This window comes from Episyrphus balteatus, chromosome 2, assembly GCF_945859705.1.
Source record: "Episyrphus balteatus chromosome 2, idEpiBalt1.1, whole genome shotgun sequence".
Lineage (NCBI taxonomy): Eukaryota > Metazoa > Arthropoda > Insecta > Diptera > Syrphidae > Episyrphus > Episyrphus balteatus.
In genome coordinates this window covers 36416006-36440999 of record NC_079135.1, presented here as the reverse complement: position 1 = coordinate 36440999, position 24994 = coordinate 36416006, and the positions used below count along the sequence as shown (strand labels likewise).

Below are 24994 nucleotides of genomic sequence, written 5' to 3'. Positions count from 1 at the left end.
GTGCTGATTTCGAAAAAAACATTACCTTTTCTCTATCAGTTCTTGTTTTCAAATTATTTTTTTTTTTAATTTGAAATACGTTACATATGAGTATGCAATTACCTAGCCCAAAAATCTAAAAAAAGAAAATACCTCAAAAAGAAGATCTCCTAGATAGGAAAGCTGAATTCTCACAAATTCGAACGGTTTTCTCTCCATCCCTTTCGCATAATGCGGCATTGTCTGAATGAGCTTTTATATGCGATAGACATAAGCCACAACTATAATTGGAGGAAGCAGTCGGAAGTTAATGTCAAATACTACGTTTTTGTTGTTGTTTTCTTTGACTTTTTGATAAGTTTTCATCCGTCGAGTGCGGTTGCGAGCGCTGTTCCCCTCCGTTTCATCCGACGCTTCAGTCAAATTATACGGCCCTTTTCGCTATTCGATTCACGTGAAAGTCTAAAATAAGAAGCGTTTTAATGAGGGTTAAAATTAAGCTTAGGTATTTTTTTTGTCTTTAGAATTACTAAAACACACGGAAGCAACGCTTTGCTTTCGAAAGTTAGAGGTTTTTCAAAACCAGTTTGACGTGTTACAAAGGAAGGAAATCTTTCGATTCACGTGAATCTCGAATAGCAGAATAGGGCTTATAGTTCTACTTTTATTATTTTGCATAAGTCTGTCGTATATAAAAGCATTTGTCCAGAGCTCCTACCTTCCCATCTCAGTACTGACAATCTTTATTGGACATAGTATGGAGGAATGTATTAAAAGTTTTCAACCTAATTCAACCGCAGGAAATAACTTCATTTCAGCATAAATACCATTTAAATATTTATCAGTTTGTATTTTAAGCTCGTTTCAATTCTAAATTCAATCTCGAATCTGCGTATCAATTTTGCAAAACAAAAAAACACCTATTCATTCATTTTAAAATAATAAATAAAACACAATTCGTATGTTCACATTAATATTTGAATTACATTTATTAAAATTTCTCCCAAATACATTGTCATTTCATTAGTACATACTACACATCATTATTTTTGTATGTAACATCAAAACATAAATCATGGATTATATTTTTTTTTAAATTGAAATATGTGATAATATTTATGATTCATAACATCCATGAATTGCATACAGTTTTTGTTTTGTTTTATTTTATGCTATTTTATTTTTTTTTACTACATTGAAAATCACCTTAAAAATAAGTATTTATGTATATAGAAATCTGCTTAGCAAAATAAATACATTTTAAAATAAAATCTATTAATAAACTATATTAATATAAACTAAAAAAAAAAAAAAACAGAAAATTAAAAATTTTAGTCGCTGGGACACAAAAAAAAATAGAAAACAAAATAAAATAAAACAATTATTTTTAAAATTCTTTCCATTGTTGTTGATTTCAAACATAAAAAATATTAGCTCTTTATAAAGTAATAACAACAGGTACTTTTTTTTAAATATATAAATATAATATGTATGTAATATTTTTTGTTTTTATATTTTGCTTTTGTACTTAAATTCAATTTCATCAACAATCAAAGTAACTTTATACGGGTGGGGTGGTGTTTAAAGTAAAACAAAACAAAAACAGGCGTTCCACGGACGGACATTCAATGAGGATAAAATTGAAAAATAAATGAAAACAAAACAAAAATCAAACTACCTACATTTATTTATGTGTTCAGTTTTATTTTTTCAGTTTTTAAATAAAATCTATTATTGCACTTTAAATTAAAGCAGAGTAGTAAAAAAAGATTTTACCTGAAAATGCGAGTAAATAAATTTTTTTAAATTCTTTTGGAATATATTTTTAAATCACTTTTTTTTCAGATAAAGTATATGAATACCAAAAAATAAATAAACTTTACCCAAAACACGTATTTAGTTGTTTTTTTTTTTTTCTTTTTCAATCGAATATATGAATAGCTCTGTTGTTAAGACATAATAAATTTGCTTCATTGGCTTTATGCATTGTTTCTTATTTTTTATTTAATTATTAGCTGATGGGTTTTTTTTACTCTAACTTATGAGAAAGTTTTGAAACTATATAATTTTTTACTGTTTTTTATTTTTCAAATTAACAAAGAACATAAAACAAAAAAATTGCTATTATAAAGTAACGAAAACTAAACAATTTCATAACATACAAATTTAACTTAATTTATTTTCTCTAAAATTTAAAAACAAAAAATACTAAAGACTAGAATAATATTTGTTCAGCTTAAAATTATAGTTTATTTTTTTCGTATTTCTTTTCTTAATTCGTAAATAACCTTTTTAATCTGTCCTGTATAGAGCTTTTAAGTAAAATAATGAAAGTAGTCAGTTGACTTCTGGGCATTCTGTATTAACTTTAAATTAAAAAAGCAAAATAACTGGAAAAGATTCGTTTTGTTTTATTGAACTTCTACGAACTGAACAAGTTTAAAAAATGATTTCTTATACTTAACTATGAAATTCAATATTTTACTTAAATCTCTTTATAAAAAATCACTCGTTTTTATTCGAAGCTAACAAAACAAAAATTTAAAATTATCACTGTCAGATTTTGAATGTTTCCTTTCTATATTTTTAATGTTACATAATTTTATTTTTTTTTTTTGTAAAAAATTGTATAAACAATTTCTTATTGTATAATAAATTAGTGTTTTAGTCAATTTATTGAATAAATATATTTTTTTTTACACAAATCTTGTTTTCACTATAAAAGAAAATTAAAAAAAAAAAAACAAAAAACCAACAAATTGATTGTTATTAATAAATTTCATCGCTTTGCACACATTCTTTTGTTTTTGTTTTTCTTTTGTTCAAAAAAGTATACAAAAAAAGTTTCAACAACATTACTACTTTTAATATTAGTGGAATTTTTTAATCAATATTTTTTTGTTTATTAAAATTAATTAAATCAGTACACAATATTTATTTTTAGATAGTATTTTTTTTTTCACTTGCTAAATTGTTTTTAGTGAGATTATTTGAATGTGTGTTTGTTTAAACTAATTATTACACACACACAAAACGAGTGTTTTTTTGACTTTTTTATCCATGAATATTTATGGATAATAAACCATTATCATTTTTTTTTTTATGATTTAACTAGAATTATGTTTACACATGCACATACATAGCCTTTATATGTATATAAATTTTTATGTTGTTATATATTATATTAAAATAAATTATAGATTTTATTTTTAAAAATTAGTTGAAGAATGTATTATTTTTTTGTTTAGTTTAGAATGCTTAAACCTTCAAGGTTGTCTCGCAATGAGTTAAATATCTGAAGTTGTTGTTCTGGTTTTAAAGTATAAATCTGAAAAAGAAGAAGAGAGAGGCATGAATTTAAGGTATCAAATTTGAGCAGCTCCAATGCCGCTATTAAGTATTAAAAAAAACATATGCAACGAAAATTTAAGATACGGTTTGACATTGTAGCACAAAAACTATTTTGAAATTTATGTATGTATTTTTTATTAGGTGATTTTAATTGATTTTAGTGTGCTGAATTAAAACTGTTTGCAGTTTTATTCTATCATGTCTAGTTTTTGAGCTATACTCATCACTGTTTTCGCTATAAAGCCTCAAAAAACCTATTTTAAATTTAATACTTTTTTATTTATAAATATGTATGTAATATTTTGCTTTTTTTAACCCAAATCAAAATTCGCAAACTGAAACTTGCTTCAAAAAAAACACATGTTATGTTAACCACAAAGATTTTGAAATATCATAAATTTCTATTTCCAATATCTTTAAGAAAAAAAATTAATTTGAAATCAAAATAAATATATTAAAGACTATAAAATATGGCGTTTTGAGAGTTTTGGAGAAAAATTTTAAGGTGACGTAATTCGAAGTACTCAAAAAATATATTCAGCCTTGTGAGTTTCACGTGTACATTTTTCCGTCCTATTTTAAAAGCTATTGCGAGTATCACTCGGAGGGAATTAACATTCTTCGCTTGAAAAGATTTTGTTCTTCACCAAAATCTAAGTGAGAAAAAGCATATTGCCTGAGAAAAAGGTCAAAATACGGGGAATTTTCCGCATGTGAACAACTTTTCCTCCGGAACTAACAATAAAGGAAAAATGAAATTCGATTTTTTCGGGTGGAATCTTGTGCGCGTGAAAATCACAATAGGCCACAATTTGATAGTTACTTACTTTGGGAAAATGGAGTATTTTTGTTCAGAAGTCAATTTGCTTATCATATATTACGAAAATTAAGTGGGTAACTAAGTCGGTAACAAAGTCTGTTCATATTTTCCCCTAGTCTAAATAGAGAGATTTTTGTATTATAATTTAATACTTACTTGTGTCAACAATTTGGAAGGCGATGCAGTTCTAATAAAGCTGGAAATGTAAACATTAACAAAGGTAGCCATCAAAAACTGACAGTCAAAACGATCCATAATTCCACCATGTCCGGGAATCATATCACCAAAGTCCTATACAAATTAAAAATAATCAAATACAGTATTTTACAAACAAAATGTAAAACAAAAATATGAAAGCAATATGTCTCCCCATATACTAAAAGGATGAAAGTGCGTTAGGTTTATTTTTGAGTTAATAGGTGGGAAAAAAAACATATTTTAAAGTATCTTATTAGAAAACTTAAACATGATCTTGCGAGTTCTTCTTGCAAGAGGCAACAATTGATAACATACCTTAATTTTGAAAGCTCTCTTAAAACCAGATGCGAAAAATCCTCCGAATGGTCCAATAATCGAACTGAACAAGCTCAGTGATATCGAATGGAATACAAATGGATACATTGAAATTGACTTGCCGATTCCAAACTACAACAATAAATTATTATGTTAAAATATTGTGAAAATGTGTATATTTAGTAGACACTCCTTACCACAGACAAACTATATTCTTGGTAAGTGAAGAGATAACTTGGTTCACATTCCATTGTCATACGACCAAGAGATTCAGAGTAAACAATCGGACAAATGAAGTATTGGTAATGGCACAATAAGAACGAGATAAAACAACCAAAGACCAGAGTTGATAAACCACCTCCAATAAAGCCCTCCCATGTCTTCTTGGGACTGAGTTGAATTAATGGAGTCTTGCCAAAGAAGAATCCAAACATATAGGCCATAACATCATTGCAGACAATCATCGAAACGGGTACAATAAACCAAATAAGACCTGTTAACAAACAAATATGGATTAATTCTTATTTGAATTTATATGCATTTTTTTTTTTAAGTAATTACCTTCGAAAATATTTTGAATAATTAGATAGCTTTGAGTAACAACAATTAACAATGAAACATGAGTCCAAGCAAACAAGCTAAATTGCTTCATGTAATACTTCTTCACCAAGGACAGTACAAACCAAACAAAACCAATGCAGTACAATGCGAACGACAAGAATCGATGGTAAGTGACTAAAAACTTCAAATATTCCTAAAAAGAGTATTTTTTTATTACAAGTTAATCAATAGAAAAAGATTATTTTTTGTACGTACCACTCTGTTTATTACAACACCAAAGTAATCAACCAGATTTTCACCATAGAAAAAGTAGTTTGAAGTTAGCAAAAAATACCATGAAAGACTTCGGAACCATGGAAGACCATGGATTCGATAAACTTGATAGCCGATAGAGATGATTTCTTGAAAACATTTCACTTGAACCATTAACGTCTGAAAAAAAAAAATGGAATTTATATGATTTTTTATGAAGTATGTCAATAAATTTTCATAATTTTGGAAAGTAGTTGATTTTTAATTTTAATAATAAGATCCTTACAAAAAGAAATGATTTAAAGAAGTTTAGAAGTTTAAACAGTATTGTACGTATACAGGGTGTCCCAAAAGTCAACGTCTAAACGAAAACGATAGATAGCGTAGGTGGTGATAGTTATCAGAAAAATAATACAAAAAATCGTAGTAGTATATTTTGGGAGTTATGGGCATTCGAAAAAAAGTCGAAAAAATGGCCACCCTGTGACGGTTTTTAATGTGCCGTGACTACAAATCTTAAGTTTTCTCAATTTTTTCTTTTGCTACGGAACTTTGAATAACCCTGCTAACAAATGCATTCAAAAAATTTAACTCAGCTGTATCAGATTTAAAGCAAATATGTATCACTTTTTTGCCCAACTAGGTACTCAAACATTTTACATGACCCTAATTCAATGAACCGTAGTGTAAAAAAGATGCACTACGATACTGCAGCAAGTTAAGTTAAAAGTTGGTGTGTTCAATTATATTTTCAAAATGGTATAACATTGTTGAGAATATTCCATAAATAATGGAAATAAAAATGTTTTTCTTAAAAAATCCCACTTTTTTATTAGGTAGTTTTTCCGTATTATTTAACTTTTGTGCCCTATCAGAACTGAATTTGTATTCTTAAAAGTAGTAAAGTGCTGATTTTTTAAAAGATAAAGGAAGTTTAATAACTACGTTTTAGCATTTATTTGATCTTTTTTAGAAATAACTATTCGAGCCAGGTGTATTGAATACGCAGAAATCAAAGTTTTCTTAGTTGCGTTGGGCGCAGTATTATTGGCTCATTAATTGCTCTATAGGGAAAATTTGTATATCGTCTCAAAAATGTGTTTCATTAGTCTCAAAAAAGAGAACTCTAAAATTTCGAAATATAATTTTTTTTCGCATAGTTAATCAAAACTAACATTACGATGATTAGAAGTAAAAAAAAGGGGTTTTCGTAATTACGTCCGTGTCGGTCTATGTGTCCATCTGTACATGAAGCTGCAGCCTTAAGGATTTTTTTGAAATTTAGTACAGATGATTGATTCAAGGTTGTTTTTTTTTTTTATTTTTGCTTTCTTTTTACTGCTATTGGTTTCGTGCCAAGAAAAATTTCGAGGTTTTAATCAAAGCCAACATTACGGTGATGGGGAAGTTCAAAAAAATTACTAAGTTACTTTTGTCATGGCGGCCGTCCGTCTGTTCGTCCATGCGTTGGATTGACTTGCTTAAAACTTCATACAGATGATTTTTGAGTAATTTCCAAACCCATTTTTACTATTTTTTTAATATCTCTTTTTTAACGTTTATCTTTTTCGAAAATGGCTCTAACGATTTCGATTAAAATTTGGAGTACCTAATGGTCTTAGAGATTTAAAAAGAAATACGTTTAAAATTTTTTTTTCGAAATAATTCACATAACTTAAATATGACATTCTCGTTTTTTGCAAAAATTGACATTTTTTTTCGGTGCGATTTTCTTTTCAAAGTTTACAAAAAGACGTTTCTTATCATTTTTAAAAATATAAAAACAAGTTAATAAAAAAGTTTTGCAAAAAATTAAAAAAATATATAATTTTTTTTTTCTGATAACTTAACCAAAAGCTAATGTTACTATTGACAAAGTAGAGATTAAAGGTAGCGCATGTTTATTATACCAATAGAAAGAACAAAAGTATCAGTTTATCTTATGGTCAACCCGTGTTGGTTTTATACTATAAAAAAAAACCTGATCGATACTTTCCATTAAGGTTTTATCCTGATATGTAAATTGCATAGACGAAAAGAGAGATAGTGACGCCAACTTTGCATGCATTCGCTTTCTCTAATACAATTAGTAAGCTATCAATATTATATTACGAATCGTCCCTTGATTCATTTAAACACTTCCCCTCTTTCTGCCTTCAGGAGAGACGAGAATGAGGGCACGAGAACATTTTATTGTACTTTATTGAATATATGCAACAACTTCTCAATTTATTAAAGCTCTCATACCCTATAAAGTTTTCTTTTCCCTTACTTGCCGACCTTTAAAGCCAGGAAGTTATTCAATTGGTTTTGTTTGCATGTGTGTGATTTCAATTTATTGATTTTACCATTACCAATACTTAATATTATTCTTTCTTGCACTTGTTGGTCTTCGAAAACATATTTTCACATTTACAAAAAAAAAAGGTGATAATTATGTACGAGAACGTCACACTTAGATTATAGACTTTTAATCAACTGACCAATTTTCATTATATTTAAATAATGCAGATGCATAGGTGAATAATTTTTATATACTTACTGTAATCATTAATGCTAATGGACCTCCATAAATAATAAGGGCAAAGCCACAAATCATTATCCAGGTGAATATCCCACGAATGACATAGTTCTTCCATCTGAAACCGAAAGAGAACGTAAATTTAATAATTATATTCTACTGATATTTATCGTAATCAAGTTTTAGCCCCAATTAACGAAGCTATGAAGTGTATCGGATTGAGTAAAACGATGATTTAATTGTTGCAATAACATGAAATGGATTTGATGTTGTAATAATCAATTGATAAATCGCATATAGAAATTATTTTGGTTGAAATAATATGGCCAATGGACATGAAATCGAAAAAAAAAAATAAAAATATAATAAAGATGAGCTTAAATTTAAAACTAAAATCAATTATTGTTTTTTGTTCAATTTTAAACAAAATAAGGTTTGCTCAGGGGTATAAATTCTCACAATCTCCATATATTTAAAATTCAATTATTTTGTGTTATATACATTTGAGTATACATTACAACATCAAAAATAAAAGTCCATTATCTATCATAAAAGCAAAACTCATAGTTTTATGCATGTCAAAATGTCATTCATTGTTTGATCTTACACATTAATTAATTCCAATAAAAATAGAAGTAAACGATTCATTGGCATATTCATATATACAAAAATTTATTTAAATTTATTCAAAAAAAAAAACAAATGTGTAAAAGTCATCGGACCTATGACGTTACATTGGACACGCATTTAGATTCAAGCAAAGTCCAATTTAGTGGTAAATACATATTCGCGAACAGAGTTTAATTGACAGAATAAACAATCAGTCAATTTAACTGTTGCATTTATAAATCAAAGCAAACATTCAATTAAACGTGTCGTTGACTCTGGTTGAATGTAGATTTTATGTTTCTTTTTTTTTTTTAATGTTGGGTTAGCATGAACGATGAAGGACATATTTATAGATTTCTGAATAATACACGTGATTTGGTTGATAGCAGATGAAAACATTTAGGTCTTTTTTTTATTAATATTTATTAAAATGTTTGAAAAAATAAATAAATACATTTTTAATTATTAATCGGAACATTTTGAAAATATTGGCCAAACATATTTAATGCTAAACCAGTTTTTTTTTAAGAATACTGTGGTTTTTTCGCTTTTTTTTTAATATTTACCATCACTTACCTATCTGGTAAATCCTTCAAAGCGGATCCCAACATTTCTGGTGTTTTGTCTGTTCCTTGCGGTAAAGTTTTCGCCAACTCTTCAACATATTTCTCGTCTGGTAGTTTTTCTTCTTCTGAATCGATCTAGAAATAATGATAAAAATATAAATTAGATTTTTATTAAACTTTGTTTTAGGTTATGGGGCATGTACACAAATTATAAAAACTTTCCAATAGTAGATTTTGTTAACCCACTAAACAGTACAAAAAATCATATGCCAATAAGTTTTTAAGACTATATACCTAGGATCTTTTTTTCTGCCTCGCATCGTGTAAAAAAAAGTGATTTTGTTCTGAGCATGTTGTTACAGAATGTTTAGAGGTTTAGTTGCTGAATTATTTGCAATCGAAAAATATTTTTTTTTTTCAAGGTTTCGGAGGCAGATAACTTGGAGCCATCATAGTCTCGAAACAAGTTTTAGTTTACAGATTTGAGTTTACAGTGAAAAGGCCTATGCATTCCGGTAAAAAAATTTACAAATTTATTTTTTTCAGATTTCTGAGAAAAAACCAAGGTTAACAACTTGCCAAAAAAATTCCATTTTTAAAAATTTCCTCCAAATCCATCGACTGAGACATCAAAAGAATGGTCTCTCTAAATTCTATTCATAACTGAAAACTAAAAGTTTCTTGGAGGTCTGGTTCCTGAGATATCAATCAAAAACAATTTTTTTTCTTTATTTTCCTTATACTCAAAGCCGATATCTTCTGACCAAGGTCTCGAAACAAGTTTTGGTCAACAGATACGAGCTCACAGTGAACAGGCCTATGCATTCCGGTAAAAAACTAACAAATTAATTTTTTTCAGATTTTTGAGAAAAAATCAAGGTTAACCCCTTGCAAAAAAAAATTCCATTTTTAAAAATTTCCTCCAAAGCCATCGAGTGAGACATCAAAAGAAATGTCTCTCAAACCTCTATTCATAGCCGAAAACTAAAAGTTTCTTGGAGGTCTGGTTCCTAAAATATTTTCAATAAAAAAAAATTCTCTTTCTTTTCCTTTTACTCCGAAGCCGATATCTTTTGACCAAGGTCTTGAAACAAGTTTTGGTCAACATATACGAGCTCACAGGCCTATGCAATTATGCATTCCCGTAAAAAATAACAAATTTATTTTTTCAGATTTTTGAGAAATAATCAAGGTTAACCCCTTGCTAAAAAAAAATCCATTTTTTTAAATTTTCTCCAAACCCATCGAGAGTGACATCAAAAGAAAGGTCACTTAAGCTCTATTCGTAACTGAAAACCAAAAGTTTCTTGGAGGTCTTGCTGCTGAGGTATTTGCATCCAAATATTTTTTTTCCTGGTCGAACAGAAAAGTGGTGTGATTAAATTTTACATATATCTATTTTTTTATTTCTGAAAATCCCGGAATTTTTTTTTGGTCAAAAAACTTGCATTAGGATGTCATAAAACACAAAAAAAATTCGGCCAGTATGTGTATATCGTAAGTAAAAATGCAAGAAGTTGTATAAATTTTGATAAAAAAGTCATACAATAGGGGAAACCACCTTATAACTTTAAAGTTATTGATTTAATTTTGATTTGTTATAAAACAAAATTCAATACACCCTAACCTAACACAATGTCAAAAAACCTCATTAAGCGATAACAGTGATGAAGTAATACCAGGAACTTGAACTTGCATAGTGTTTTTTTACAAATCACATTTTACACTTTAAATAAAAACAAAAATAATTTTGCATTATCAATTTAACGCGTGATTGTTTATTATTAATATAAATTGAACTTTATAGAATAATTTAGTTGTATTATTGGGTTCTCTTAATTTGTTCATTCGCTAAGTCATTTATTATGCCATACCATTATTTGCTGTTGATAAATTTAAATATATGTATATATATATATATGTATATATATATATATGTATATATATATATGTAATAGAGGTATGGGCTATTTCATTATTTAAATGGGTTATTATTATTTTATTTATTGCAAAAAAAAACCTTCCCATTTATGTATAAAGCAAATTTCTGTTGATATTGCAGTTAAAGCTTTATACGGTCTATAAAAAAAAAGATAACCTGTGCGTATTGGCAATTATCAAACCCGTTTGCTAGTCAGAATGTGTCTTATGCGATAAGATATTATTTTTACTGGGGATTATACCAACTTAATAAGAAGATGCGATTGTGTGTTTGTTTACAAATTGAGAATAAGTAAACAAATAAAGCAAAGTGAGTTAGTTAACACTATATGTTATTTTTTTTTTTTTTCATTTAACGTAGGGTATGCATTTGCACATTCAATAAAATGCTAAAAAAAAATGAGCGATAAGCCTAATACGGATTTAATTCACAGTGTGACACATTTTATTTTATAAGGGTGTCTGGCTGATTTTCAGTCAAAATAAGCAATATGAAAATGTTTTTTTTGTTTTCCTTAAATTGTAAAAATAGTTTGCTGTTAAAACCAATATTTTTATATTTTTGTGACTAATATTGCCTTTTACTTAATGAAGCTCTTTTCAAACATATTCGTTTCGGTGTAGTTTGCTCCTTACTCGGTTTATATTAGGCACCGTATAACTCAGAATGTTCTTGGATACGAATCGGTTTTATTCCTTTTCTTTTTGAATTTAAGTAAACCAAATGTTACCGAATACAAACTGAATGAAATAAATTAAATAGAATTCTAAACAACGATTTAAAAAAAGCTGACAGTTACATCTGCAAATAAAGATTGTTTGTTTAAGATTGGTAACAGCAATCAAGTCTTCGGAGCTTCGGTGTGTGGTCATCATTTAAGATTTTTGTTAAGATTTGTCATATTAGATCTATCCAACCTCATGATCTCGACATCTATGCAACACTACGACGTTTATTTCGATAAAATCAACTCAATGAGGATTATTAACATATAACGGTTTCTTGTACTATTATCGTCGATCTTTAAAATTGTTAAAAAAAAAAAAAAAAAAAAACAAAAAAAAAAATTAAAAAAAAAATTGTCTTATCGTTAGTCTAAAAGAAGAAGGTTCGACCTTGAAAGCTTGATAGTCGGCAACAAGAAAATTGAAATATTCATAGAAAAAGATAGGAACATATTGAAATATCTGTAGACAACATTCATAAACCATGAGCATTTGTCCCATTTTTGCATCTCAGCAATGTTCATACTTTGAAAATAATCCATTTTTGGAGTTATCGTATTCTTCCAAAATGTATTACATTGTGTATGCAAAATGAGAGTAAACTATTGTTGGCTAAATGCTTCTATAAACAAGCAAACAAATTTGCGTGATTATAATAATATTTTTTTTTATTTTTCCTATGTCTAAGGCTCTCATCCTTCATAATCGGATCTATGAAATGTGCACCTAAATGGTTATAGAAGGTACCGTTAATTTCGATCCTAGAAAAAGTCAATTTCCTATGTTGGAAGGATATCGGCTCAGGGATTCAGTGCGTATTTCGGGATATAAGCTAGACGGAAGGCCCGAATAATCTCATATAATCATGCTTAGTTTTTATATGTATCTAATTTAACTATTTTTACTCATCTTTAACTTTCTCTTTATAAATTATGCCCTTGTATATCGCAAATAAAAATGAACCTATTGTAAGATATTTTGCTTAACACAGTTTGTGTTTATAATTACTTAGGCATATAAAAGTAAACAAACTCAGACCATCATTGACCTTAGCACAAACCAAGTGTATAGTTATTTTGTTTTTATAGCTTTTTTTAAACCTATGATTAAAGGTACAAAGGTCTTTTAGCTTTTGATCTAAAATCTAAATAATTGGTTATTTATAAAAATAATTTATCTTTTGTTAAATGTGCCCATGATTATGAAAGTGGACTAAGTCACTTTTTGCATTGTTTGAAGAAAAATTTACATAATAACTTTCTTATAACGATTTAATTATATTTCTTTTATGAAATCACTAGAGGAGCAATAAAGAAGTTTATTTACTGCAATTTAGCTTTCAAATAAACTTTATAAGGGATAATAATTATTTTTAGGCTAGATTTGATGCCATTTTTAGGAGTGACTTAGTCCACTTTCATAATTAAGGGCACAAATGTTCTCTTAACATGACAAATTGAATGACATGCTTACATATGTACATGTACATATTAGACTGGGCCAAAAAAATAAAATATTTTTTTTTTGAAAGTTACTTCGAAAATCTTGTTCAGGATGATGAAAAAAAAAATTTGGTGAAAATTTGAGCCGTTAAAAAAAATTTTAAGAGGTCTATCATCGGTGTTTTTTATTTTTATACATGATATGATGTTTTACAACAGAACTGCTAGACGATCAAAGTAAAAAAAATTTCTGTTCATTTTTTCTTATATAAAATTAAATTTCCTACAAATAAGATCTAATTGAAAATTTTCGTCAGACGAGCCGTATTCGAGTAATTAAGCTTTTTAAATCGAAGTGTTTTTTCAATTTGACTGTTTCACTTTGGAATTTTGTGATGAGCAAATAAGTGAATAGAAAAATAAAACCACGACAGATTCTTATAGGAAATTTAATTCTCTACAAAAAAGGTCTCATAGTAATTTTCCCTAAATTGAGTTCTGAAGAAGTTATTCACGATTTAAATCGAGAAAAAAATTAAAAAATCAATTTTCAATTTCAAAATTTTCTAATTCACTGAAAATTCAATATTTTCAAATTAGCAAGATGTTTTCTTGTAGGGACTTAAACGTTCTATAAAAAGTTCCTTGGCAGCAAATTAATTGCTTTAACCGTTAAGAAGATATTCGTATCAAAACCAATGCCCACTGATTTCAATAGTTTTCTTATGACAAGTATGCATTGCGATTTGAATACGATTATCTTCTAAACGGTTAAAGCAATTAATTTGCTGCCAAGGAACTTTTTATAGAACGTTTAAGTCCCTACAAGAAAACATCTTGCTAATTTGAAAATATTGAATTTTCAGTGAATTAGAAAATTTTGAAATTGAAAATTGATTTTTTAATTTTTTTCTCGATTTAAATCGTGAATAACTTCTTCAGAACTCAATTTAGGGAAAATTACTATGAGACCTTTTTTGTAGAGAATTAAATTTCCTATAAGAATCTGTCGTGGTTTTATTTTTCTATTCACTTATTTGCTCATCACAAAATTCCAAAGTGAAACAGTCAAATTGAAAAAAACACTTCGATTAAAAAAGCTTAATTACTCGAATACGGCTCGTCTGACGAAAATTTTCATTTAGATCTTTTTTGTAGGAAATTTAATTTTATATAAGAAAAAATGAACAGACATTTTTTTTACTTTGATCGTCTAGCAGTTCTGTTGTAAAACATCATATCATGTATAAAAATAAAAAACACCGATGATAGACCTCTTAAAACTTTTTTTAACGGCTCAAATTTTCACCAAATTTTTTTTTCATCATCCTGAACAAGATTTTCGAAGTAACTTTCAAAAAAAAAAATATTTTATTTTTTTGGCCCAGTCTAGTACATATCTCTTCTTTTATCTAAATTACTGAAGAATTTATTTTTATTTATATCAACGTAAACATTTTTATTTATTTTTATAAATTTATCTTCCAAGAAATATTTATAAACTATTATGTACTAAATTGTATCACAATTGTAAAAGATTCTACAGCAACAGTTTTTCTAAGAATTATATTTCTTATCTTTGAAACAAATATTTCTTGCAAACTTTTTTTTGTGTGTTTTGAGAAACTTTTATCAATGGATACAATTTGACTTTCAGATAAAGACATTTACCCAGCTCATGAGTCTCAAGTTTACATTTCTCTGTTCATTACTGAAATAATAAACCTTTTGTATTTCATCGAGTCATCTTATAATATTAAATGCATTTATTTAGAAAAACAATAGACTGGTGTGCTTATTTATCCGATTTAAAAGATTTTGCAATCATTCAAATTTTACTTGTCTGATACGCACCAAGCTTTTTTGAAAGGGTGTCCCTGTCCAAATTTGAGGCATTGAGGCATAAAATTTTCACATTTCTTATAAGAAAACAGTTCTTTTGCTTTTATTCAGTTGTAAACAGTTTCTTTAACTTGCAGAACTTTATTTCAGCCAAAGATATTGTTGTAATTTTATACCAAAGTTGCATAGGTATGCATAAAGGACCATAAAAACTAATCAAACAAACCAAATCAATCAGCATTTGGTGAGCATTTGGTTAATTTAGCTACGAGCTAAAATTGTCCAAGGGCCGTATACATTGAACTTGGATGAAAACTTGATATACTTGACATCTTCAAAAACTATTAGGATGTTGATTTTTGCTTTCAAATGCTCACGAAATAATGAACGTCCAAATAATTGTGACCAGAGAAAATTACAAAGAATTAAGCTATGATCCTAAGTTAGTCCATATATGTCTAGATATATATTGTATGTATTGCAGTTAGACAGACTGTAGCTCTGCAATTTAATTCTATTAGGTACAGATACAATATATTTTTCTTTATAACTCTGACGAAAATTTGTAAATAATCTTTTTGTGAGTGAGTCATGAAAGACTTATCAATTCATGTGCAATTCGTTTTCTCGTTATTTTCCCTCAAAGCCAATATGAGCTGAAATCGAGATAATAATAATCCTGAGATCAATGTTCAAACATGCGAACTCATTCAGCGGTGCTTATGGATCATATGTATTGATAACGAGCGTTCGCTTGTAATTCAAGTTTTGTTTTAATAAAGTGTGTATTTTTCTTATTTTCAACATTTCAGTTTTTAATACGGTACTAAGTTTACAAAATTGGATGAAACACCCGTACTAAGGCCACAATTGATCTTGAACATCACTAAAAAATTTTTTGTGTCATCAAATTTTTGAAAATCCCAAATCATCAGTTTGGCTTTAGAAATAAACATTCCACGTTAAACCAAGTTCATAGAATAACGGATGTAATAGAAAAAGCATTAGAAGAAAAACAAGTATGTTCAGCTATTTTCTTAGATGTTGCTCAAGCCTTTGACAAGGTTTGGTATGAGGGACTTGAGTACAAACTGCAAAGGGATCTTCCCAGACAGTACTATGAAATATTAAAATCGTACATCTCAGACCGATTGTTTAGAGTAAGGTACGATCAAGAATATTCGGAATTGAAGAAAATAGAAGCCGGTGTACCACAAGGAAGTGTCCTAGGTCCTACCCTGTATTTACTATACACAAGGGATATCCCAGTTGGGAATCACACCATAATGGCTACTTTTGCAGATGATACCGCAATTTTGGTACCCGACAAATGTGTCTCTAAGGCAGCAGTAAAACTGCAAAATGCCGTCGACACAGTCAGAGATTGGACCGAAAAATGGCGTATCAAACTCAATGAAACAAAATCTTCACATATAAACTTTACAAATAAAAAGATAAACAATATTCCAATATTCATTAATAATCAAGCTGTACCTTACGCCAATACGGCCAAATACCTTGGAATGACTTTGGATGCAAAGCTAAAGTGGAAAGAGCACATCAAAAAAAAAAGAGAAGAACTAAACTTGAAATATAGAAAAATGTACTGGTTACTTGGTAACAACTCTGATTTATCAACCCAAAACAAAATAATGCTGTATAATCAAGTACTAAAGCCTGTTTGGACCTATGGTATCCAATTATGGGGCTGTACAAAGAAAACAAATACCGAAATCATCCAAAAATTCCAAAACAAAGTCCTTCGTGGAATAGTTAATGCACCTTGGTACATAAGAAATAGCGATCTACATCGTGACTTACAAATAGAAACGGTTACAGAAGTTGTTAAAAAATACGCTGTATCCCATAATCAGAGACTGCAATGTCATACCAATTCTGAAATGGTGTCCGTCTTGAATACTAGAAACCATGTTCGGAGATTAAGAAGAACCAAGCCTCATGAGCTAATGGTCTAAAAAAACATGGGAAAGTATTAAAAGTTTAAACTTCCCCCAAAGTGATTTTACAAAGTTAAGAAAGAAAAATCTGATGTCGATCTCTCAAGATTGGTCCTGATAAAGAGGTGGTTTTAGTGGTTAAGAGTCCCACACTACTTGGTGTCGAATACTGCCAAGTGTCTTTTGAAGATTTCCTCCCGTCAAAAAAAAAAAAAAAAAAAAATCAAATTTTTATCTTTTCAAAAAAAAAAAGTCTTCTAATCATAAGGTGTAGAATCGGTAGGAACTTCCACCGTAAGGTTTTCCGTTATGTCGTTAGAGTTCGCATACGGTCTTGTTATACAGGGTGTCCCAAAAGTAATGGATCAAACGAAATATGCTGATAGGCCAACCTTAGGGCTCTCAGAATTTGGTAACTTGTTCATCCCAAATCCTTACGGTTTTCGATTTAATGCAGTTTTTGTGAAATTTTGAAAAATCCCGACTTTGCAACAGTATTTTGCTTCCTCCGCTCATAATTGATTTTTGTTTTTTACAATTCTTTCACTAAAACATTGCCAAATAATAAGAAATAATTATTTAATCAAAATATTTTTTATTTCATACACCACTTTGCTGCAAATTATGTAACAGTTCCATGTTTTATAAAAACTCAATTTCTTACTTTTATTTGAGAGGAACATCCCGAAAAAAAATTGTATGGTGTGATACTGGTTTATTGTTTTAAAAACTTCCCGTGTAAATGCAGTTTTCAAAAATGTATACAAATTTCCAAAGTTAAAATTAGAACGAAAGATATTACAATTTTAATGCAACAAAACAGGTGTTTTCAGAGCTATTTAACAAACAAAAATCGAGACTTTTATTCAAAAAGAAATAAACAAACAACAGTCGAAGAAATGTTTTTATTTTTCTTTGTAATTTTTCTCTGAAAAGGCCTGTTTTGTTGCATTTAAATTGTAATATCTTTCGTTCTAACTTCAAGTTTGCAAACTTTTATACATTTTTGAAAACTGCAATAACACAACAAGTTTTTAAATTAATTAACCTGTTACACATCATACAAATTTTTTTCAGGGTGTTGCTCTGAAAAAAAATTAAGAAATTGAGTTTTTATAAAACATGGAACTGTTAATTAATTTGCAGCAAAATGGTGTTTTAAATAAAAAATATTTTGATTAAATAATTATTTCTTATTATTTGGCAATGTTTTAGTGAAAGAATTGTAAAAAACAAAAATCAATTATGAGCGGAGGAAGCAAAATACTGTTGCAAAGTCGGGATTTTTCGAAATATCACAAAAACTGCATTAAATCGAAAACCGTAAGGATTTGGGATGAACAAATTACCAAATTCTGAGAGCCCTAATGTTGGCCTATCAGCATATTTCGTTTGATCCATTACTTTTGGGACACCCTGTATAAATAAGCTGAAAGTACAGAATTCTACCACGGGCGTTGATTTTGAAGTCATTATGCACAGAGTTTTCATGTTTCCTAATTATACGACAAGTCCTTTCTGTTTTGTATAGCAGGAATTTTTTTAACATTTGTTTATCTTGACCACGAAATGCAGATTCTCTAAGGTAGCGTTGAAAAGTTTGACAAACCCTGTTCCGATTTATAATGCATGTTTACAGAAAAAAGTTGAAAAAGTTTCGTTGGAATTTGTCAATAGCTTTGTACTCTTTCATACTCTATATTTGAGCAGCACAGTTTAGAGAACATCCAACAAAGAGTATTCACTACCATATTTAAAGGATTATCGTTAAATGATCAATTATATTGTATCTGTCATTCCTCGAAAATACTATAAATTTGGATTTGTTGGTATTAATAACAAGAACTCCGCTAAACGGTTTATAATCATTAAAAACCCGACAGTTGCGTTTGCTCTGTAGCGTTTGCAACTCCTGCAGACGTCTCGCCGTTAGAGAGCACGCCCATTCGTTTTGCGTATCTTCCTACTAAACAGTATTCTGTAAGAACAACTATGATGGAGCTAATATGCAGTCGATTCAAAATCCTTAAAGGTTTCAAGTCTACACAAGGCCATATTTATTTGGTTGACAGGCATGTATTACTCTGAGTCCATGTAGGGTTTGTTTTCTTTAAAGCGTCCCTTTTAGAATAAGTTTACATGTAGCGATAGGTATACCTATATTATTCCTTTCAGGTCCTAGAGGAGTGATTGTTCCTTGTTTTTTGAGTTCGTCCTCCTTACAGTTGCCCCGAATGTACTTTGTACAGTGATAGAATCAAAAGATTTAATAGCCAACGTCTGGTAGGCGAAAGAAAATACTAAGATTCAGTTTTTCTGAGAATATGCCACTTCCTACAACTTCTTTGGTTTTTAATAACCATCAGTGTAGAAGTGTAAAGAGTAATTGTCCAGAATACTAAGATCCTCTTCAACAGAGTTCTGGACGGAATAGAAGTCTGGGAATTATTTTCGAACACCAATTGAGGTGTGGTGTAAAATGCCATTCATATGGAGATGCGACTTGCGTCAGCGAATTGGAAATGATAGCTGAATTTGACATTTCATTCATATGAGTTGTCGCAGAGAGCTGCAAACTGTAATACAAAAATTTGAGCTGAATTCAAAGTGAGGTTAAATTCGAGCGAATTATTTATTCGTAGCCTTGTGGAATGCGTTTTGAATTTGTGGACTGCGAATTTACATTTAACAGTTTGCAGAAAAATACTATAATAATAATAATAATTTTAACTATATGCCTATAAGACCTAAGGTCTTTTAAATGCATACTGCACGGCACTAGTTAGAAGGAATAGAAAGATAGAAAGAAAGACAGTGAATTGAGAAAGAGATGATTATTATCTAATATAATCCCACGGGTGGCTTTCAAGCTTAGGGATAAAGAAAAGAATGCTGCCTGAGGTAGGGCTCGAACACACACAGCTAGGTTAGCAGTCAAGCACTACATTCACTGTACCATTGCAACCCGCAAATGTTTTCTTTTGTAGTTTGAACTAGTTTTACGAAATATTCTACATTCAAATATGTAAATATGATAGCCCATTCACTTATTAAGCAATTAAAATAGAATGCGTTGATATTTGCTTTAGAAAAAGTTTCAAAAGAAGTATTCGCAGACGTAGGACGCAGCTCATATGGATGGCACTTAATAGCGATCCGGAATGAATCTGAATTTATTAAGAATGTTGGTGCGGCCAATCAGTGTTGCTAGAATATTTTTGAGGCAAGGAGCCGATTATGAAAAATTTGAAGCCAAAAATAGCCGCTTTCAAAAATGGTCCAAAAAAACGCAAACAATTTTGCGGAATAAGATTTATTCAATTATAATTATTTTCTTTCATTTTGTTGATATATTCTGGTTTTCATGCTCATTTACGCTAGTAATATAAAATTTTAAATGAAAATTAAATGCAAATATGTTGTCTGTTCACATTGTTGGTGGATTTTGCTGTTAAATGCTTTGATTTTAAAGGCGCCAGAAATTGCCAAGTTCAAACTTAAAAGAGCCAAAATCCGATAATGAAAATCAAAATTTTAAGCAGCGAGTTAATGGGTTAAGGAGCCTGTTTGGCGATAAATAGCCGGCTCTGACAGTACTGCGGCAAATATGATTATTGGTCTTCTGTAAGGCTGCTTTTAGAAGAATAGGAAGTTTGTTGCTACTCTTTTGCTAGAGGTGTGAGATCTAGTAGTATATCGAGGGCGGTTGGCCTTGTGTAGCGCTTATACACATACTAGCTGACCTTTGGACTTTGAAAAGCATGTTAAAGCTTTGTTTTACGCTTTGTCCAGTGCGGTCCACTATACTTGCATCCCGTATGCAAGTAAGTATTGTTAGCGGAAAACCCCGATTCGCACATTGGCTTATTTGACTTTTTCGTCAATTATTAGGTTTCCAGGTCAGTCGCTAACAAGTTCTTCCTTAAATTAAAGTCCATAATCTGATTTTTAACAAGACATTGATAGATTGGAGACGGGTAATTGAACTAATACCATGGATTAAGTTTAGAGTTATGCCTTGAGCTTTCTAGAAACCCTTCTTAATATTAAATGAGATTTAAGCTTCTTTTAGAGATGCTTTTTAAACCAATACTGTTTGTTTTATTTTCTTTTACTTCTGTTAAGTAGTTTTGTAAAGAAAACTATTGAACTGTTTAAAGAAAACGGTGTGAGATAACCCCAACCCCTACTATTCAGTTTAAACAATAATACAAAAAAGATTTTTTTTTGCTCAAGAACATCAGATTTAACAAGCCCAAAGTATTTATTTCCTTGATAGGCAATTGATTGAGTTAAAAATAAAACAAAAACAACATATTCTGTGTTTATGACTTTTCTGTTTTTTTTTCTCTTTTCTAAAATATGTTTCAAAAATACCTCATTTTTTTCTTAATTAAATAAACAATTTGTTAATTTTTGAAATAATACAATACACATACATGATCTGAAGATTCAGCAGTTAATGAGTCTCGTTTCTGTCCATCGCCTCCTGGAGCAGGCGATTCTGCTTCGTTTTCCGTCTTCCTGCGACGCACATCGGCCATAATATTTTCGTTTGGAATTTTCTCCGGAGCACCACTTAAATTAATTTGCAATTTATACCGAATTGACTTCGGTGGACAGGCGCAAACAATAAAAAAAAAATCCCAAAAAATAAACCACGAATAAATTGGCCAAAATGGAATCTAGTTTTTTGTTGTTTCTTTATTTTTTTTTTTGCACACAATTTATATTTATAGGTATGTTACAGATAAAATAATTCAATTAGAACAAAAATAATCACAACGTGAAATTCAACAATAAAAAAAAAATAATATATATTCGAGAGATACGAAACGATCGATGATGATTCCCTGCTCAATGTGGTGTGTTTTTTTCTCTATTTTTTTTTTGTTGTTTTTATATTTTATTTATATTTGGTTGTTCAACGACCAAATTACGAATAATAACTAAACACCAAGTCGAACTGAACACCGAGAACTAATTGAATTTTCAATTGTTTAGTAATTTTTAGCGTCAATTTGTCAATAATAAAACGTATGAATTCCAGAATTAATAATCAATAAACTGGAGAAACACTTTTCTTTTGGATTTGATTCCATTTGCTGCTGCAGCTCTCTCAAGTTTTTCTTTCTCGGACGTTTTTGCCTATTCGTTGCGTTTGACAGCAGAAGTATTTTTTTTAAGTTGAATGCTGAATAAGTTTTGTATTTTTTTTGGGTGGAGAAAATGCTGAATTGGGTTTGTTTGATTTGTATTTTAATTGAAAGAACCTTAAGTTATGTACCAACTAGTTTGTTTTTAAATTTTGTTCACACTTTGCAATATTTGCAATTTGATAATTTTGTAAGTTATGGAAATCGAATGGTTTCAATGTGATTTTTTGTCATTTTGTTAAAGGAGGCCTCGTTAAGACCTGCTCCAAGAAGTTTTTTGCAAGCATGGAATGTTTTTTCTCATGCATTTCAGTGTTTGGTATAAATAGCTCACTATTTTCCACTCATAAGCCTGGTACGCTGCTCGCGCTTAATTTTAGCCAAGATAAAATTTCCATACAAGTTATCGAAAATTTGTATGGGACTCATTTTAGCCCAGCTAAAACACAACAGCTTCTGTAAATTGAAATATCACAGGTCATACTTTGTATACAGCTTGTATTGAGCTTTCTTCAGAACATAACTGCTTATAGAAGTTCGGACTTGTTTAACAACTTCTAATAAGTTGTTTAAATACTTTAAAAAAAAACTTAAACGAAGGAAGCTTGTTTTTCGGATATGCCTGTTTAGTGAATTTATAGAAGCTTTACAGAAATTACCAAGTTTTGTATTTGATTTTTAGTTTTGATATTAAATAATCTAGCTCGAACACTTTTTGGTTTTGATAGCCTTTTCACACCAAGCCAAAAACGCGGTTTTTGCGAAAAAACCCAAAAACCTATATCAAAAACACAAGTTTTTCCATACATTTTCCACAAACCACAAGTTTTCGTAAAACACAAGTTTTTGATTAAACTCGCCAAAAACCTGAAAATGAAAACATTCAACTCCAAACGAAATAACCAAACAAACCTTTTGAAGAATTCAGCACAAATTCAGCAGACAAAAAAAAAAATGAGAGCAGACAAAAAAAAAAGAACTGACAGAATCAGCTGTTTTACAAATGCAGTTTGTTGATTTTTGCAACTGGTAAGAAATATTTTTGTATTCATTAACAAAATATTCTGTATAATTAATCAAATTTCTTTTCATTAAAGCCTGGTACGCTGCTCGCGCTAAATTTTAGCTCCCATACAAATTATCGAAAATTTTTAGCCGAGATAAAATGGATCCCATACAAGTTATCGATAACTTGTATGGGAATTTTATCTCAGCTAAAATTTAGCGCGAGCAGCGTACCAGGCTTAATTGTAGAAAATGGCAGAGCAGAAAAAAAAAACAAAAAAAAAGATGTCCAAACGATCTTCTTCATCAAAAATCTCTTCTCAACTTTACTAATTAAGCTATCTGGATGCTACTTCGAAGTCGTTTTTTTTCCTTGTATTTGGTGTCTCAAAGAGGAAGAAACTTTGCAAAACTTTTATATATTCCTCTGTTTTATGTTAATGAATTAAAATTATTTATTTAAATTGTCAGAGTTCCTTTTATTTGATTAATTTTGTGAGCTCAAGCTGATTTAAGCAATAAAAATTAAATCCCATCGAAAACTTGACATTTGGATGTCAAAATATTTTAAACGTCAAACAAAAACCTGTAAACTTGTAGTGTGAACGCTTTTCAGGTTTTTGAAAACTTTTTGCCATAAACCGCGTTTTTGGGTTTGGTGTGAAAAGGCTATGACATTGAATAATTTAGCTTGGACATTTTTTTTGCTATTTGAACTGATTAAGTTTTTGATTTCATTAATGAATATACTAGGATGGCCGAGTGGGTAGAGTGGTGGACTACCACCAAGCAGATATACGAATTTCGATTCCTGGGTGTGGTAAAAAAATTATATATGTGTACTTTTAAAATTATTATTAATAGATATATTAAAAACTAATGGAATGTTATATAAATCAGATCAAAAGATTAAATTCATGATTTAAAACCAGTTAAAAAATAATTCTTTTTTGTTTTTGTAGTTGCTTTTTAATTTCGATAAGACATATATTAAAGAGCTTCTCAAAGCTTCGGTAGAGCTTCGGTAAAGCTTCTTTTAAGATCTTTATAGAGAGTCAAACTTCTAAATCTCGGATTGAAAGAAGGTGAAAATATTAGATTTAGGTTAGCTGAAGCCAAATCTGAGATTTAGCGAAGTAGATTTAAAATAAATCTCGAGATTTATTCTAAATCTACTTAGCTAAATCTCGGATTTAGCGTAGGTGAAAACATAGTATAACCGAAGCTGAAATGTTAGTTGGGGCCGCTATATTTAATATTGAAGCATGGTCTACTGGTATAGAATGCTGATCTTGTATGCGGAGGTACGTGGGATAGATTCCTGGCTGGGACATGTGAAGGTAAAAATAATGACTTCTTTAACATTTCAAAACAACAGAAAAAGCAGTTGAATGACTAAAAAAGAAGATAAAAACAAAACAAAAAAAAAAAAAAATAAAAATAAAAAAAAAAAAATTCAACTGATTTTTTTTTCACAAATTCAACATCACAAATTGCATCCACACTTTGTGAGATTTTTTGTGACTTGTGAGGTTTGCTAGAAAGAGGGAGATAATTTTTGTTGTTTTTAACACGTAAATTGTTTTGATTTCAAATATCTTGATGTTGTTTTTTTGTGCAAAATCTATATAGAAAATAAAAAAAACACACCTAATGTACCAAAAAAAAAATGTTGAAAAAGTGCCATAAAATCTTTTTGTTGGAAAAAATGTGCGGAAAAGTAAAAGGAACAGGACCAATATGAATTTACCA

The 24994-nt window shown here is 29.4% G+C and overlaps 1 protein-coding gene and 1 long non-coding RNA gene across 2 annotated transcripts; one reads left to right on the top strand and one right to left on the bottom strand.

The window, feature by feature from the left end:
• Positions 1-939: 939 nt before the first annotated feature.
• LOC129909780 (phosphatidate cytidylyltransferase, photoreceptor-specific) lies at positions 940-22237 on the bottom strand. The gene is made up of 9 exons (XM_055986852.1): positions 21521-22237; positions 9183-9307; positions 8019-8115; positions 5480-5656; positions 5225-5417; positions 4861-5156; positions 4664-4795; positions 4307-4441; positions 940-3307 (listed from the first exon to the last, which is right to left on the bottom strand). Exons 1-9 carry the CDS (start codon positions 21623-21625, stop codon positions 3224-3226), a joined length of 1344 nt encoding a protein of 447 aa, XP_055842827.1. The 5' UTR covers positions 21626-22237; the 3' UTR covers positions 940-3223.
• An 828-nt stretch (positions 22238-23065) lies between these two features.
• LOC129910622 (uncharacterized) lies at positions 23066-23712 on the top strand. Its single transcript, XR_008771531.1, has 2 exons — positions 23066-23266; positions 23492-23712. It is a non-coding gene; the product is annotated as an uncharacterized LOC129910622 (long non-coding RNA).
• Positions 23713-24994: the final 1282 nt, after the last annotated feature.